The 18106-nt window shown below is 32.7% G+C and overlaps 2 protein-coding genes and 1 long non-coding RNA gene across 4 annotated transcripts; 1 reads left to right on the plus strand and 2 right to left on the minus strand.

Annotated features, from left to right (window-relative positions):
• Positions 1 to 51: 51 nt before the first annotated feature.
• LOC132906428 (protein KRI1 homolog) lies at positions 52 to 3200 on the plus strand. Its single transcript, XM_060958607.1, has 8 exons — positions 52 to 160; positions 241 to 422; positions 497 to 585; positions 656 to 1048; positions 1112 to 1879; positions 1944 to 2207; positions 2282 to 2439; positions 2515 to 3200. Exons 2-8 carry the CDS (start codon positions 311 to 313, stop codon positions 3149 to 3151), a joined length of 2421 nt encoding a protein of 806 aa, XP_060814590.1. The 5' UTR covers positions 52 to 160; positions 241 to 310; the 3' UTR covers positions 3152 to 3200.
• A 1613-nt stretch (positions 3201 to 4813) lies between these two features.
• On the minus strand, positions 4814 to 12982 carry LOC132905908 (putative gustatory receptor 28b). Of its 2 annotated transcripts, XM_060957650.1 has the most exons (13): positions 12566 to 12980; positions 12201 to 12466; positions 11798 to 12052; positions 11245 to 11497; positions 10803 to 10871; positions 10635 to 10724; positions 9248 to 10563; positions 6945 to 7213; positions 6464 to 6649; positions 5702 to 5951; positions 5417 to 5485; positions 5231 to 5320; positions 4814 to 5099 (listed from the first exon to the last, which is right to left on the minus strand). In XM_060957650.1, exons 7-13 carry the CDS (start codon positions 9542 to 9544, stop codon positions 4989 to 4991), a joined length of 1272 nt encoding a protein of 423 aa, XP_060813633.1. In that variant the 5' UTR covers positions 9545 to 10563; positions 10635 to 10724; positions 10803 to 10871; positions 11245 to 11497; positions 11798 to 12052; positions 12201 to 12466; positions 12566 to 12980; the 3' UTR covers positions 4814 to 4988. The 2 variants fall into 2 exon arrangements, with proteins under 2 accessions (XP_060813633.1, XP_060813632.1); XM_060957649.1 differs by lacking the exons at positions 4814 to 5099; positions 5231 to 5320; positions 5417 to 5485; ... (1 more) ...; positions 6464 to 6649; positions 6945 to 7213 and having other exon boundaries at positions 9564 to 10563; positions 12566 to 12982.
• Positions 12983 to 14111: 1129 nt separating this feature from the next.
• On the minus strand, positions 14112 to 14833 carry LOC132905856 (uncharacterized). Its single transcript, XR_009657875.1, has 3 exons — positions 14751 to 14833; positions 14274 to 14342; positions 14112 to 14195 (listed from the first exon to the last, which is right to left on the minus strand). It is a non-coding gene; the product is annotated as an uncharacterized LOC132905856 (long non-coding RNA).
• Between the last annotated feature and the right edge of the window lie 3273 nt (positions 14834 to 18106).

Here is an 18106-nt window from a genome sequence, read left to right on the forward strand (position 1 = left end):
TTTAACACATTTTATTTCAATAATAAAAACTTTTTATAAAGTCCCTAGACAGAGGAAGGCGACATATGGCTTTTCGTTCCTTCGTAAGATAACCTCCTCATTTTATTCTGGTATATTATATATCAGTGTCAGAAGAACAATTTTTATTTTTCGTAATTTGGTAAATTTCACTTATAAAGAAATTAACACTTTTTTATAATTAATTTACATCAAGAATTAATAAAGTATTGTATGTTATAGAAATCGAGTGTATAATATATAATTGTTCACTATTTTGCATTATTGTATTAATTTCTAATACTTCCATAATATGACTACTTTATTTAACGGTAATAATTCTGATTCTGATGAAGAATTAAAAATAAATACGGATTATGCTAAAAACTATAACAATTGGCGGCAGAAGGAAGAATTAAATAAGCGTAAGTACATATAACTGACTTTATAACCTCGTGCATTAATGGCTATTTCTGTCTAACAATCCTATATATTTCAGTAAAAACAAAATACGGAGACGTTAATGACGATAAGAACTTAGATGACAGTTCTGACAGTGAGAGTTCTTCTGAAAAAGAAGAAGAAAATGTAAAATACAATATTTCACAAATATAACAAAATTCTGTATAATTTTATTAATTACATTTTTCTTTCGTAGAAGCTGATACAGCAATTTGATAAAGATTTTTATAAGACACTAGCCCTTCTAAAAAATAAAGACCCAAAAATTTATAACCAAAATGAAACATTTTTTGACGATACTAATAAGGCACAGGAAGTATATATTGAAAAGAAGAAGCAAAAGACTAAGAAAGAAAAAGCTATTTTTCTAAGAGATTATGAAAGGAACATTATCGTGGAAAGGGAAGGGAAATTTAGCGACAGTGAGGATGAAAGTATACTGAAAAAAGATAAAGCAGAAACTAAAAAGATCACATATGCACAAGAACAAAAAGAACTAAAAGAAAGTTTCAAAGGCGCATTGCACGATGAGGAAGAGGAAGATGATTTGTTAAAACCAAAAACCAAATCTGAAAGTGAAAAAGCAAAAGTAAGCTGTTCTTGACATTTTCTTATTTTTTGTAACAAAACTGATGTTATGTTTATTATTTAGGAAGAGGCAGATTACAAGGAATGGTTGAAAGGACAAAGCACAAATATAAATGAAAATGAGCAGCAGGTACTTAAACCTCTGCGTGATTTTTGGTCCAGCTCTAATTTAGATGCTAATGAGAAATTCTTAAGGGATTATGTGCTTAATAATAAATATCTAGATAAAAATACGGGATCAGATGACGATGAAGATGACGGTGAAGGCGGAAACTACGTAGTTCACGACAGTGATGAGAATTTGTCAGAAGATGAGAAAAACATCGAAAAGCAAGAAGAATTTGAGCTTAACTATCATCATAGATTTGAAGAACCCGATCAGGAATTTCTTAAACGATATCCGCGTAGCATGGAGAATTCTTTAAGAAAGAAAGATACTCGTAGAGCCGAAAAGAGAGCAGAGATAAAAAAGAGAAAAGAAGATGAGAAATTAAGGAAACAGGAGGAACTTAAGCAGTTGAAAGCATTAAAGAGAAAAGAAATCGAAGAAAAAATAGAGAAATTGAAGTTGATTACAGGGAATGACGATATCCAATTTAATGACATTGATTTGGAGGGTGATTTTAATCCTGCCGAATATGATCAAAAAATGAATCAAATTTTTAATGACGATTACTATGCAGTTCCCGAAGGGAATGTCAAGCCCGAGTTTCAAGATATTGACGAGGAACTAGGAATCGAGGATACGTGGGATAATTATGATCCAAATACAGAAAATTTGGCAGATGAAGATGGATATGAAGGACCGCATTGCGAGGATCCAGAATTTAATGTAATTTATTTATATTAATTATTTTTATTACAAGAAAATAAATCTAAATTACATATAATTTCAGATGGATGCGGATTATAATCCATTGAAAAGAGTTCAGGAAGAAATGGAAATGGATTCTAAAAGAAGAAAACGTAAACGGAAGTCTAAGTTCGCAGAACTCATAGCAAAAGAAAAGCCGAAATTTGATCCTCAACAACATAAATCTTATGAAGAATATTTCAATAAGTATTACTCGTTGGATTACGAAGATATGATTGGTGACATACCATGTAGATTTAAATACAGAGAAGTTGTGCCAAACGATTATGGTTTGAGCATAGAAGAGGTAAGTATATATTAATATTATTTTTAACGCTTTTATTTTTCTGTAAAACACCTTAAATACGTCCCTTTTATTAGATATTGGTGGCCGATGATAAAGAATTGAATAAATGGTGTTCCTTGAAGAAAGCTCTTCAGTACAAACCAGAACATGCTGAACTAAATGACGTCCAAATGTATAAACAGAAAGCCAAGAATGAGGCGCTTAAAAGAAAGATACTTACAAGTTTATACAAGTAAGGCAAGAAGGATGGAAAATTTTTTAACTGAGTTCGTGCTATTTACTACAAACTGTATTTAACATTTTCCAGGGAAGCCGAGGATGACGAAGAGGGAGACAAAAAAGAGATCGCAACTACTACCGCCGTTAATGAAAGCATAGAAACAAAAAAGAAGCGACGAAACAGGAAGAAAAAGACACAAAACGATCAGAACGATTCAGCCACTGTCGAGATTAATCACGAAATATCTAAATATAACAAACAACCTAATGAAAGTGATGAAAAGATAAAAGGTAACGTTAATGCAACACAAGAAAAATCAAAGAAACATGTGAAATGTGAAAAGCGGAAGCCAGAGGAACAGCGTGAGCAGCCAAAGAAAAAGAAGCTAAAGATTAATAAGCTGGAAGAATCTGTAAATTCCACCGAAAATAAAATTCACGAAGAAGAAGAAACTACAGGCAAACCTACCGATAAAGAATTTTCATCTAAAAAGAAAGTTAGTGATCAAAATCACAACGAGTCAAATGTCAAACATTCGAAGAAAACAAAGTTAAAGGAGAAGATGATGAAGAAGAAGCTCGACAAAAGGAAGGAGAAGAATGGGGCAAAGGACGAAGAAATTAGTAGTGACATTGCTTCATTAAATCCGGAAAGGTTAAAGGTATATGGGATAAATCCAAAGAAACTGAAAAACAAATTGAAATATGGAAAGAAGAAACAATAACTATGTCATATTGTGAATAAAAATATGTACATATAATTTTTTATTATAATCGACTATCTTTATATTCCCCATTTTCTTACGCCGTCGCGCGCGCCCTGTTCAATATCAATAAACATGCGGGGTAAATGTTTGGCGAGGATTCAATGTGATCGAATACCCGCACCCTCAAGTAGGAGTGTCCTGTTGTTAGGGTAAATCCGTTTCGACATGATAAACGACGTTTGCGGATTATTAGAATCGTAGCAGTCTGTTTGAGTTTACTTTTCTAAAATCTCCATCTTAATCCATACCATATGCCTTGGTCAAGGAAATCTATCTTTCTGTTTCTGTTCAATGACCATCAGCCTTCGATATTAAACAAATATTAACACTATTGTTTTGTAAAATCATTATTAAGAAATTATATTTCTTAAATTGATATAAAAAGAATCGCTTTTAAAACTGACGTTAAAGAAATTATAATATTTTTCATAGAATACATGCATGTATGTAGAGTAGAAAGAAAGACAATGTAATATTTGTCAATTAGAATAAAATTCGAAATTTAAAATTAACGATACGCTTTTGTACATGGCACTATTATACATGCAGACTATCGTGGATTCGATCGCATTGACTGGAATAATTTAATCGGCAACAAAGCCCAGATATCTCTTACGAATGTTAGTTAACGAGAGGGGAGAGGATTAGGGATGACACGGTACTTGCACCCATCTAAACTGGTCTCTCTGTCCCCTTGGGTACAATATATCAATTCTCCTAGCCCCACCAGTATTCCATGGTAGCAGGTGGCTCCTGACGGCTACGCTCGTTCGCACCCTTAATTCTCAATTAATGTTATACCCGTTGTAAACGTGTATTTTATCCGTGCCGCGTAAGTTACAATACTAAAATGAATTACATAAACACATATACACAAAACAAAAAAAAAAAAAAAAAAAAAAAAAAAAGAAAGAAAAGCTATATCGCGACAAATAAATAACGAGAATTAACAAAAGAGTACGGAGATCAGACAGAAAAGTTTGAAATATAATTTACCAACTGCCTTCATTTTATCGAAGAAAAAGATTTTGTGATATTTTAGGAAAATGTTTAACGTAAAATTGGAACGTGAAATTGTGTTTAAATTGCAGATATTTTCTGACGTTAGAAAAATATGTTTATTTGAGTCGAAAGTGATCGAAACAAGACTCCACGGTTAATGTAAATTTCTTTTCTTTTCCTCCTATTCAATTACTTGAAAATATTACGTGGTAATAGAACTTTGGAAGCTTTCATTTTTTACTAAAATCACGCAGAGTTTCGAAAAATTGAAAGTCAATAGAAAAACATTTTAGTTTCATTTCTGAATATTTTATTTTAGATTCTTCGGAGAGTAATTCAATTCAGATTTCCAAGACTGTTTAATCGCTATTTTCGCTAAGTAAAAATCGGTTAGGGGTTGTTCGAAGTAGTAGCTATTTTCACCGAATTACGAGCTATCCAGTTTCAAGATTACCAAATTTCACGGGCTAACGCCTCCATCTGGAATCGTATAGGGCGTACCAGGGGGTAGTGTAATTGAGGTATCATCCCTGTCCACGTCCTAATTGGCGGAAAATTGTCAGGGCGAATATCCGAGTAACTTGGTGAAGAAAGTCGAGTTCAAGATACTATTTTGGTCCTTTCGACGAATTTATCATTTTTTGCGGGAAAATTCAACTTACACTTCGATTTATAATTGACGAAAACAATTTGTAACTTTATTAATTGATATTATATGATTTTAATAAAAGAACTGAAAGAAATTGAATTTAACTTTAAGTCGAGTACAATTTCCACCACCGAAATAGATTTCTTAGAATAAAATCTCATCGGATTCATTGTTCGGAGTTTTCACGGTTTGTGACTTCGTCACATCGCCCACTTGAATCATAATTATCAGATACGTGGTAATCGTTCCAATGACCTGAAAAAACAAATGTTGATTAAAGGATGATATAACTCACTAACAACTATATATTAAAATTGAAATGAAATTTAAAATTATAGCTTGTAAATGCTAAATTCTATTTCTTATTTAATTAAAGGTCCATGTACTGCTTGAATAAACGTGTGGTCCAGGTTGAAATATCCATGAGCTGTGAATACCACCGGATTTTGTATCAGCTGTAGAGTGAAATTTCGAATCTAAAAATGTCATTTTTCATCTGAATTTAGTGGATGTGTGTGTTTTTTTTTAATAATCTTACAACATATCTTTTTATACAGGTCTTGAATATTTACCTCTGTTCGAAATTCGTTGCTGGTGGATGGTTCGTACAGGTCGCAAATAACATCGCCCATAAATGTTACCTGTGAACAATTAATAATAGCAATTTACTTTCATGCTTTTTAATTTCTTTCAACTATTTTAATCTTGCACGATTTTAGATATATATTTTGAGAAACATAAATAAATAATACTTTTCTCTCTTTTTTTTTTGATATTCTTCTACGTTCATTAACATCTTTAAGCTTTCAAACGTTTATCGATGTGTATCGATAGTTTCTTCTGATAAAATGCTGTACCTCTAAGTTCGTTTTAGCACAAACGTGATTCACATGAAAGATTTGCGACGCGTAAACTAAGAACCAGCAAATCACGGAGACCAGTTCTTTTATAAGTTCATCCATGGTCAGATCCAGCCATATAATTCTGTACAATATGTAGAGGAAAGTAATGGTGAAGATAACCGATGTGATCATCAGCAACAGAATCTGCATCCCGAATGTGTCATTCACGACTTTCACGATCTTGATTATCTCTAGATGCATTTGCCTTTTCGAAAAAAATGTATGTTCGTATGAATGAATGATTTAATATCGCCAAAACTATTTATCGCACACTCTCTTTTTCAAAAACTGAAATTTATTCTTAAAAATTCACGTTTAATACTTTCCTCGATATTAAATTATCCATTGAAGTAAAATTTAATCTATTTCTTTTCTACGGTTTTATTTGTCTGCTGCAAAGACTAAATTTGAAGAATTTCGGAACGATATATTTACCGCAGTGCCGTTAAATTTCCTGATACATTTCAACTGTACAATTCGACAGAAAATTCGTTTCTCAAATATTTCGAACGAAAAGTTCTTTATCGAGTTTAACAATTTTGTAAAATCGCGGCGAAAATGCAAACGCGTAACCTCCAATCTTCTCTCACGCGTTATCAAATATTCCTATTAAACAATTTTCTATTATCTTTTGTCACACTAGACAAATTAACGTATAACATATGAGAAACGATACAGAGAACGTTTTGCGGTTTTTCGCTCAACGCAGAATCTCACTTTATCGATCTTATCTTGTTCGTGTTTCCATGGCTCCCTTGTTCATTCCTCAACGACCAGAAATTCTTGTTCTCAAAATCGTTCTTCATCTGTAGAAATTTTTTATGCAATGACGATTCCGATGTCATCGTGGCCAACATGCTATGAAGCAATTGATTCAGTTGGTGAAGCTTCAACCTCAAGCACCTATATTTTATACATTGTATTTTTTATAGTTTCATTAGAACACTATCATAGTAGAACTCTATTTATCGTAATTTGTGGCGGAGTAAATGGTTCATCATTGTCGCGGTTCTCGTTACTAGTGATGATTCACAGAACATCTTTGTGATGATAACGCATAAGTATAATTGGAATGAGTTCATTTAATCGAGTACTGATTAAAATTTCATTTCTATAAATGGAATTCTACCGTAATTAAATATTTTTGAATATTTGAATAATTGAATAATTAATCGTTTTTGAATATTTGGTTTCATACGTGACCCAAAAGCCGAAGGTAACGCTGGAAACGTAGATGACTATGAATGGAACGTGGGCTACGAAGGAAAGGCACAGTTTCATCATCGTTGGCGTGGCTGTTGCAAAATGCCATTTGGAAGTGACTGCGACGAAAACGACTGTGATAAATCCGTAAATCACGAATTCCTTTATCTGATACACGAACAGCGCACGATACATTCGTGGCAATCCTATTTTTTCCATTGCTTGATCGTTCGATTCTACAAGTGCGATCAAACTACGTAATTTCTAGAAGATGAAAGACATATTAAAATTACGAATAAATTAACCGGACGTATGGTATTGGAACTTCGACTCTTTAAAACTATCTCGGATGAAAATTTACTGCTGTACATATTATTTTTTCTTTTTTTTCTTTAATTAAAAAATATGACGATAAGAAAGAGAATGACAAAGATATACATCTAATCCAAGATAAAAATATAATACGGTCAATCTGAAAATAATTATCGAGTGTTTTTAATGTATCGAATTTCAAAGCTGCTGCGCCATAACATCCGAAAAATATGACATACAGTGCTGGACAAAAGTATTGGCACAGCATGATTGTTATGATAGAAATGCTTATAACTACTAAACAAATTGATTTAAACAAAAAACTTTTTGACGTATTTATTTATTATCTATTCTAGTTTATTACATAACAAGAGCAACAATATAAATAAAATAATACGCAAAATAATAACAAAAATATATTTTTTGAACATTTTATGGGTGGACAAAACTATTGGCACAGTAGAATATTTACGCTTATAACTAATTACATAATAAACTTCTAATATTTTGTTGGCAGTCCTTTTCTTTTAAGGACTTCCTTTAATCTTCTGGGCATCGAGTGGACTAATTTTTTAGTGAATTCAGGTACAATATTGCTCCATTCCTGCAGAAGAACTTTCTTCAGTTCAGACTTGCTTGTGATATTATGTTTCCTAATTCTTTTTTCCAATTCGTTCCACACGTGCTCAATGGGATTCATATCGGGACTTTGAGGTGGTGTGTTTAATGTGTGGGCAGTATTATATATTATCCACTGACGAACAATATACGCCATATGTTTAGGATCTCGATCCTGCTGAAAATAGAAATCCCTGGGGAGGTTTAATTTTTGAGTACTTTTCAAAAGATTTTGCTTGAGTATATTTAAATATACATATTTATCCATTATCTCATCAATGAATATAAGTTCTCCTACACCCGATGATGCCATACATCCCCACACCATTAAACCACCACCCCCATGTTTCATGGTGGCTTGCAGATTCAGTTCGTCCATCTCTGTGTTGGGTTTTCGCCATACTAATATTCTGCCGTCAGATTTAAAAATATTAAACTTACTTTCATCTGAAAACATGATCTTTTCCCAAAAATCAGTATCTTTCGTAACAAACTCTTTCGCGAATTCCACTCTTTTCTTTTGGTTTATTTTACTGATGTAGGGCTTTCTTCGTGCTGCACGGGCAGAATAACCGGCATCCTTCAATACCCTACGTACAGTTTTGGTACTTACTTCTTTTTCACACTCAGCTTTTAACATCGAAGCAATTTCAGTCGAATTAGTTTTTGGATCCTTCTTTACAATATTTACGATTTTCCTTTTTTCTCGAATTGTTACCTTAGAAGGGCGACCACTCCTAATTTGATTCTCTAGATTTTCTTCACTTTTAAAGCGTTTTATGACTGAACGCACAGTAAAACGACTTCTGTTTATGATTTGTGCAATTTCGTTGTAAGATTTATTCATCTTATATAAATTTAATATTATTTTTCTTTCTTCAATTGTGGTTTCTTTCGTTTTTCTAGACATTATTACTCTTTCTTGGTTTTTTGTTGTTTAATAACTGAAGTCTCCAGTTTCACTGATCGAGTGTTATAATTAAGAAGATTAAAGGAAGTCCTTAAAAGAAAAGGACTGCCAACAAAATATTAGAAGTTTATTATGTAATTAGTTATAAGCGTAAATATTCTACTGTGCCAATACTTTTGTCCACCCATAAAATGTTCAAAAAATATATTTTTGTTATTATTTTGCGTATTATTTTATTTATATTGTTGCTCTTGTTATGTAATAAACTAGGATAGATAATAAATAAATACGTCAAAAAGTTTTTTGTTTAAATCAATTTGTTTAATAGTTATAAGCATTTGTATCATAACAATCTTGCTGTGCCAATACTTTTGTCCAGCACTGTAGGTGTATCGTGTCTTCCCCTGTGGTCTTTGTATTTAAAATAAAACTTTTTCGAAACAAAGCGCTCAATTTACCTGCGCATTTAATCTGCTGGCGACGATCAACGTGCTTAATGTCCAAAGATTCGCATAAATCAGTAATTTGAACGCGATTCGACTTAAGCTGAGCATGCTAATTATATAATATTTGTTGAAATAAGGTATCATTAATATACCACCGACATTAACCACTACCAAAACACACAGGGTGTACGCGTACTCTATCAGTTTCGATGGCTTTTTGCTAAGAACGTCACTGATACCCATCCCGAAAAGAAAATTCATTACCAATGATGGCACTATGGTTTGCCTGAGAGTTTTCGGCTTGAACATCGCGGATCAAAGACGCGAGAACTTTAACAGTGGATAAACTTGAACACTCTACTTCTTTGCCATCCTTTCTGAATAGTTTTGACGGATCATTATCGTGTCACGAATGTTAAATAGGCTGCTAAGTAATAACGAGCACAACAATTGCCTGCTCGTATCTGGATCGATATCGTTACGAGGATGGAATTGTCATGAGGAATAGTTAATGACTAGTCTATAGGATGAAATTGCGCATAGTAGAACTGTCTGATTAATATCGCAAAAGTAAGAATATTACCGTTGGGAAGGTAAAGGATACGATCTTATGCAATGTATTTTTCCTTAGGTTTTTCTAAGAATATGAATCATGTTTGATTAGCCAATACAAAAAGTTATACCGATTTTTTAGAATAATGTGGAGCACCTGGAATCGAAGGTGTACAAGTGGCACTGACGATGTCAATAATTTGCTAAAATAACGAAGAGATAAGAATACTTTTGTAATTCATGTGGGAATAAAAATATTATTTCATCGTAAGTGGTTTTTTTCCTTTAAATATATTTGTTACGATACATACAAGTTGTGGTATTTCACACTGAATCAAGCTCGAGTACACACACACTGCGTCTCGTAAAGTCCTCAAATACTATCATTTCTTATACATTACTAGATGTATATCTTATAGTTACATTAACGCGATAAACAATGATGATTTTTTTAATTAGATTTTGTCACGTTGTATGTGTTGTACCTTGTACCTCTACATATTTATGTGTAAGGATTGCAAAAGGTACGACAGTTTTGCGAGAGGAATGTTAATTAAGAGACGCATTGTATTACTATTTAACACTTGCAGACTTTACCTACGTGTTTCATAATTCTACAATACGATTCTATCGAAAACTATGCATAGTTATACTACTACACTTGTATTCTCGTATAAGGTGGTGGTCTCGTTTGTGATTAATATTGGACCGTTCTTTATCAAGTTTTGGCTCCATTGTACCATAATCACCAAATAAGATATTACGAAGTTGAGACACTGTAGAAAGTACATGAATCAATTCTTAATAAATTCTAGGCAAACAAATCCATGTAAAGAAGTATACTAACGTAACGAACGAATCCATAGTTCAATATATAATGAACCGATTTCGTCTTTTCAAGTTGCGTGTACGATATTTGCCAAGAAAAATTGAGGATCTAGAAATAGATTAATTGTTCGTTACTTACGATAATTTTATTTTGATCTGTAAACGAATAAAATTTCCATTTTTTTACCTCATCTGTTAATTCTGCGTTTCCTTCGTGCACAGGATATGCGTGGATGTTTCCTATCGTTTTGCTAGCCTGAAAATCGATTGATCGTGTCAAACCCTGTTACTTGCTTTTCCAAAACAGAGGAAAATTTTATTTCATTTTTGCTAAAGAATGTAAACATCTTATAACAAACAACACATTCGTTTTAATAAAAATATGACAGTTGTTCTGCAGAAAAATCTGTCATTATTGGCAAATCGAATAATGGAAACCATTTAAGATCGAGCTACGAATGGTGGTATGTATTATAGTCTTTGAAACGAATCAAAAATAAATGTTAGTATTTTTCCTAACGATATACTAGTTTCCAAGTAGCAAGTTATTATGCATAATTTAAGAAAATATGATTTGGTGAAAGATGAACAATGCAACAGAGTTAAAGAATTAAAAATATATTTTTTACCTGTCTCATTGTATATTCGCAGTCGTAGCTCATTAAAGCGATCTTCAAGGTACTAACCACGCTATCCAACATATATAACGATACAAAATCCAATCGATCTACTACAATATTAAATCCTCTCTGAAGATCCATGTACAAGGCGTAGACACATATAGTACAATATAGCAGTGTCGTGATCGTGTATATTAATATTTGAGCGTTGAATATATCGTTCACCATCCTCGATACCTTGCACACTTGTAGATGCACGAACCTTTAAATTTGCGAATTTCCATTTTTTTTTCTTCTGTCGAAATACGTAAAATAATATATACTAACAGCAAATGAATGGTCAAATTTGAGTTGCATTATGCAAGAGAATTTACAAATTCTCAACTCAAAATTAGAGGGGTGTATCAAATGATACGATAGGTTTATTCGACGAATAAAATTTTGTTTTATAGAATAGTTTCATGTCTTTCGCCGCCGTTTCTTCTTATGTTTTCAGTGGAAAACATGAAAAAACGGATAACGATGCGTTGCTGTAACTGTTATCAATTCGTTTTTTATTTACCTAATTTGTCGAAGTATATGAACTTTTTCTTGGACGATTTTTTGTTTCACATTCGAAACGCTGCCTGACGTAAATACCCCTGAATCATTTAAAGATCGTTCGGACAGCCAATCGTTCGATTCAAATCTATTTCGAAAATTATGACTTGGTTCGAAGATGGTCTCCGTATTGGATTCCTGTGTTTTTACTTTGCGTTTCTCCAAAAGGAACGTTTCAAGAAGATCGTTTATCATCTTAAATCGCGATCCTAGCCAACTGTAAGAACAATAAAATTTCGAAAAATAGGGAAACGAATTATTTTGAAATATTTTATAGCAAATACTTAACGAAAATATCGAATATAATCAAATGATGGATGATAGTACAGATGACGAGCAGTATTTGTTTTTAATTGTTTACGTACTAAATCGCTGTGTTGTAGTCGTATAATACAATTGATTGAGCGCTCGATATGTAACATTCAATAAAGATAAGATATGCTATCAGAGGTGGTAGAAGGTTTTGTATTAATATCTTTATGAAAATTGCAGATGTTACGACCGCATTTAGTAACCAGAATGATCCGACGATCGTTATATGGCGAAGCAAACTGCGATACTCGATTTCAACTCCCAATTTCTTCAAACGTACATCCACTTTGTCGATCTGATTCATCATCGCTAATACGTTCTGAATAATAAACGAGTAAAGACAAATGTATTGGAATTATTAAATTTGCGTAAAAATTTCATTACTATATAGTTAAACGAAGATCCATTATGTTTTCACCTTGGATTGGTATAGACCAATGACCATTATGCTTGTGTATCCAAGTACATGCGTGGTATATTGGAACATGTATGTGACGCTTTCTATGTTATGCGCCATGTGATATTCTGTATTTTGTATTTCTGCATGAATTGCGAAAACAGAAAGCACAAAAATTAGGAACGTGTTCCAAATCCAGCTACATATAAATTTGAGTCGGTGTTTTCTTGGATCTATGAAGTTTCGAAGTGCCACCATGTAATTCAATATGGTTATTATCCTTGTTGTTGTCTCGTAATTTTTCATTCTTGTTGTGATCTATTTTTTAAACTTCAAGTAGAAAACGTGAATAATTTTTTAACTTTTCTTCAACGATATTAACCCGCTGCATTAACGTGACTCGTACTCTCTGTGCAACTAAATGTGATAGCGACTCAGGTATTGCATATGCAACTATTAAAGGTTAGACAGAGTTTCATTGATAAAATGTCATAGGAATGTAGGAAGTTATAAAGTAGGAAAAGCAATTAGTTTGATTTCATTCGTTATCGACGAATCATACTTCACGGTAGAAAAATAGTTATATCCGGAATGATTACGATCACTCCAGAAAATTACACATATTGCTGCATTCGATATACTTGGAAGATTGTTAGTGTTCTTGAAGTGTTTCATTTGTTATTGCGTGGCATGAATACGTTTGCGTTGATGCATTACGTATGTTTGTATGTCGCAGTCAGATAGGAAGTAAATAACATAATATTAATGAGAAAACAGGAAATTATTTCTAACCATCTCAAATAGAACGAAGCATTTTACTTTATGTTTTCACATTATATTATTTTAAAATCATTTACTGCATGGTAAAAACCTTCCAAGCATCGGTGATATGACGTTGAAGAGAGAATGGTCTGATGTTATTAATTTTGTTGGCAAACATATACTTTTTGATGTACAAACACTTCTCCCGATCCATCTCGTTATTTCATATAGGAAAATATTAACTCGCTTGTGCCAAGAAACAATTTGCTTCGGGCATATTTTAATAAGTTATGCATTTGAAACGACATAACGAAATAAAAGCATCCAAAAATTTTCAATCTTTATATACCGTTGTATCTCGAAATGTTGAAGGGACGAAGAACAAAGATGCTTTTGATTATATTTTGTCTCATTGTATCTTGTACCTCGTACCTCAACATACTTTCAACGATTTAAGGTCCTAAGGTGAACGTTTAAAAGAAGTCTTATTTGTGACGTGCAGTTTATTAATGTTTAATTACAATTTTTATGTGTGGCCTTTATAATTCCATAAGATGACGCTATCGAAAAGTATCCAGCGTTATACTATTACACTACTATGCTCGTATTCTCTTGTAACGTTTGGTAGGTGGTGGTTTCGTTTGTGACTATCATTGGATCATTCTTTATCAATTGCTGGCTCCATTGTATCATAATCACCAAATAAGATATTACGAAGTCGAGACACTGTAAAAATTATACGAATAAATTTGTAGTAAGTTCATGGAAAAAACAATTCTTTGTAAAGAAGTATACTAACGTAACGGACGAATCCATAGTTTAATATGTAATGAACCGATTTCGTCTTTTCAAGTTGCGTGTACGATATTTGCCAAGAAAAATTGAGGATCTAGAAATAGATTAATTGTTCGTTACTTACGATAATTTTATTTTGATCTGTAAACGAATAAAATTTCCATTTTTTTACCTCATCTGTTAATTCTGCGTTTCCTTCGTGCACAGGATACGCGTGGATGTTTCCTATCGTTTTGTTAGCCTGAAAATCGATTGATCGTGTCAAACCCTGTTACTTGCTTTTCCAAAACAGAGGAAAATTTTATTTCATTTTTGCTAAAGAATGTAAACATCTCATAACAAACAACACATTCGTTTTAATAAAAATATGACACAGACGATCGATACGTATACTACAAAAATATGACAGTTGTTCTGCAGAAAAATCTGTCTTTATTGGCAAATCGAATAATGGAATCCATTTGAGATCGAGCTACGAATGGTGGTATGTATTATAGTCTTTGAAAGGAATCAAAAATAAATGTTAGTATTTTTCCTAACGATATACTAGTTTCCAAGTAGCAAGTTATTATGCATAATTTAAGAAAATATGATTTGGTGAAAAATGAGCAACGCAGCAGAGTTCAAGAATTGAAACTATGTTTTTTACCTGTCTCATTGTATATTCGCAGTCGTAGCTCATTAAAGCGATCTTCAAGGTACCAATCACGCTGTCCAACAAATATAACGATACAATATCCAATCGATCTACTAAAAAATTAAATCCTCTCTGAAGATCCATGTACAAGGCGTAGACACATATAGTACAATATAGCAGTGTCGTGATCGTGTATATTAATATTTGGACGTTGAATATATCGTTCACCATCCTCGATACCTTGCATACTTGTAGGTGCACGAACCTTTAAATTTGCGAAATTTCATATTTTTCTTTTTCTGTCGAAATACGTAAAATAATATATACTAACAGACAAATGAATGGTCAAATTTGAGTTGCGTTACGTAAGAGAATTTACAAATTCTCAGCTCAAAATTAGAAAGGAGTATCGAATGATACGATAAGTTTATTCGACGTATAAAATTTTGTTTTATAAAATAGCTTCATGTCTTTCGCCGCCGTTTCTTCTTATGTTTTCAATGAAAGACATAAGAAACGGATAACGATCCGTTGCTGTAACTGTTATCAATTCGATTTTTATTTACCTAACTTGTCGAAGTATATGAACTTTTTCTTGGACGATTTTTTGTTTCACATTCGAAAAGCTGGATGTCGTAGATACTCCTGAATCATTTAAAGATCGTTCGGACTGCCAATCGTTCGATTCAAATCTATTTCGAAAATTATCACTTGTTTCGAAGATGGTCTCCGTATTGGATTTCTTTGCTTTTACTTCGTGTTTCTCCAAAAGGAACGTTTCAAGAAGATCGTTTATCATCTTAAATCGCGATCCTAGCCAACTGTAAGAACAATAAAATTTCGAAAAATAGGGAACGAATTATTTTGAAATATTTTAGAGCAAATACATAACGAAAATATCGAATATAATCAAATGATGGATGATAGTACAGATGATGAGCAGTATTTGTTTTTAATTGTTTACGTACTAAATCACTGTGTTGTAGTCGTATAATACGATTGATTGGGCGTTCGATATGTAACAGTAATTAAAGGTAATAAATGCTGTCAGAGGCGGTAAACGTTTTTGTATTAAAATCTCTATGAATATTGCAGATGCTACTAGTGCATTTAGTAACCAGAATGATCCGACGATCGTTATATGGCGGAGCAAACTGCGATACTCGATTTCAATTCCCAATTTCTTCAAACGTTCGTCCACTTTGTCGATCTGATTCATCATCGTTGATACGTTCTGAATAATAAACGAGTAAAAACAAAAGTAATCTAGGTATTAAATTTGCGTAAAAATCCATTATTATATAATTATTAAAAGATCTATTTTGTTTTCACCTTGGATTGGTACAGACCAATGATCATTATGCTTGTGTATCCAAGTACATGCGTGGCGTATTGGAACATGTATGTGACGCTTTCTATGTTATACATCATGTGATATTTTACATTTTGTATCTGTACACGAATTGTGAAAACGGAAAGCACAAAAATTACTAACGTGTTCCAAATCCAACTACATATAAATCTGAATCCGTGTTTTCTTGGATCTATGAAGTTTCGAAGTGCCCCAATGTAATTCAATATGGTTATTATCCTTGTTGTTGTCTCGTAATTTTTCATTCTTGCTTTGATCTATTTTTTAACCTTCAAGTAGAAAACGTGAATAATTTTTTAACTTTTCTTCAACGATATTAACCCGCTGCATTAACGTGACTTCTACACTCTGTGCAACTAAAGGTGATAGCGACTCAGGTATTGCATATGCAACTATTAGAGGTAAGACAGAGTTTCATTAATAGAATGTTATAGGAATGTGGGAACTTATAAAGTAGAAAAAGCAATTAGTTTGATTTCATTCGTTATCGATGAATGGTACGTCATGGTAGAATAATTGTTGTAGTCCCAAATGATTACGATCACTCCAGAAAATCGCATTTATTGCTGAATTCGATATACTTGAAAGATTGTTAATGTTCTCGAGGTGTTTAAATTGGTATTGCGTGGCATGAGTACGTTTGCATTGATGCATTATATTTGTTTGCATGTCGCATTCAGATAGGAAGTAAAAAGCATAATATTAATGAGGAAAGAGGAATTTATTCCTGACCATCTTAAAAAGAATGAGGCGTTTTACTTTATGATTTCACATTATATTACTTTAAAATCATTTACTGCATGACAAAAACTTTTCAAGCAACGGTGAAATAACGTTGAAGAGGGAATGCTCTGATGTTATTAATTTTGTTGGCAAACATATACTTTTTGATGTACAAACACTTCTCCCGATCCATCTCGTTATTTCATATAGGAAAATATTAACTCGCTTGTGCCAAGAAACAACTTGCTTTGGGCTTATTTTAATAAGTTATGCCTTCGAAACGACATAACGAAATAAAAGCATCCAAAAATTTTCAATCATTATATAACGTTGTATCTCGAAATGTTGAAGGGACGAAGAACAAAGCTTTTTTGATTATATTTTTTCACGTTGTATCTTGTATCTCGTACCTCAACATACTTTCAACGAATTAAGGTCCTAAGGTGAACGTTTAAAAGAAGTCTTATTTGTGACGTGCAGTTTATTAATGATTAATTACAGTTTTTATGTGTGGCTTTTATAATTCCATAAGATGACGCTATCGAAAAGCATTCAACGTTATACTGTTACACTACAATGCTCGTATTCTCTTGTAACGTTTGGTAGGTGGTGGTTTCGTTTATGATTATCATTGTATCGCTCTTTATCAATTGCTGGCTCCATTGTATCATAATCACCAAATAAGATATTACGAAATTGAGACACTGTAAAAATTATACGAATAAATTTGTAGTAGGTTCATGGAGAAACAAATCTTTGTAAAGAAGTATACTAACGTAACGGACGAATCCATAGTTCAATATGTAATGAACCGATTTCGTCTTTTCAAGTTGCGTGTACGATATTTGCCAAGAAAAATGGAGGATCTAGAAATATATTAACTCTACGTTAGTTACGATAATTTCATTTTGATCTGTGAACGAGTAAATGTCCATTTTTTTACCTCATCTGTTAATTCTGCGTTTCCTTCGTGCACAGGATACGCGTGGATGTTCCCTATCGTTTTGCTTGCCTGAAAATCGGTTGATCGTGTCAAATCCAGTTACTTGCTTTTCCAAAACAGAGGATAATTGTATTTTATTCTTGCTCAAGGATGTAAACATTTTGTAACAAACAACACGTTTGTTTCATAAAAATATGACACAGCCGATCGATACGTGTACTACAAAAATATGACAGTTCTTCTGCAGAGAAATCTGTTTTTATTGGCAAATCGAATAATGGAAACCTTTTAAGATCGATCTATGAATGGTGGTGTGTATTATAGTTTTTG

Source organism: Bombus pascuorum, chromosome 4 (assembly GCF_905332965.1).
Source record: "Bombus pascuorum chromosome 4, iyBomPasc1.1, whole genome shotgun sequence".
Taxonomy (NCBI): Eukaryota; Metazoa; Arthropoda; class Insecta; order Hymenoptera; family Apidae; genus Bombus; species Bombus pascuorum.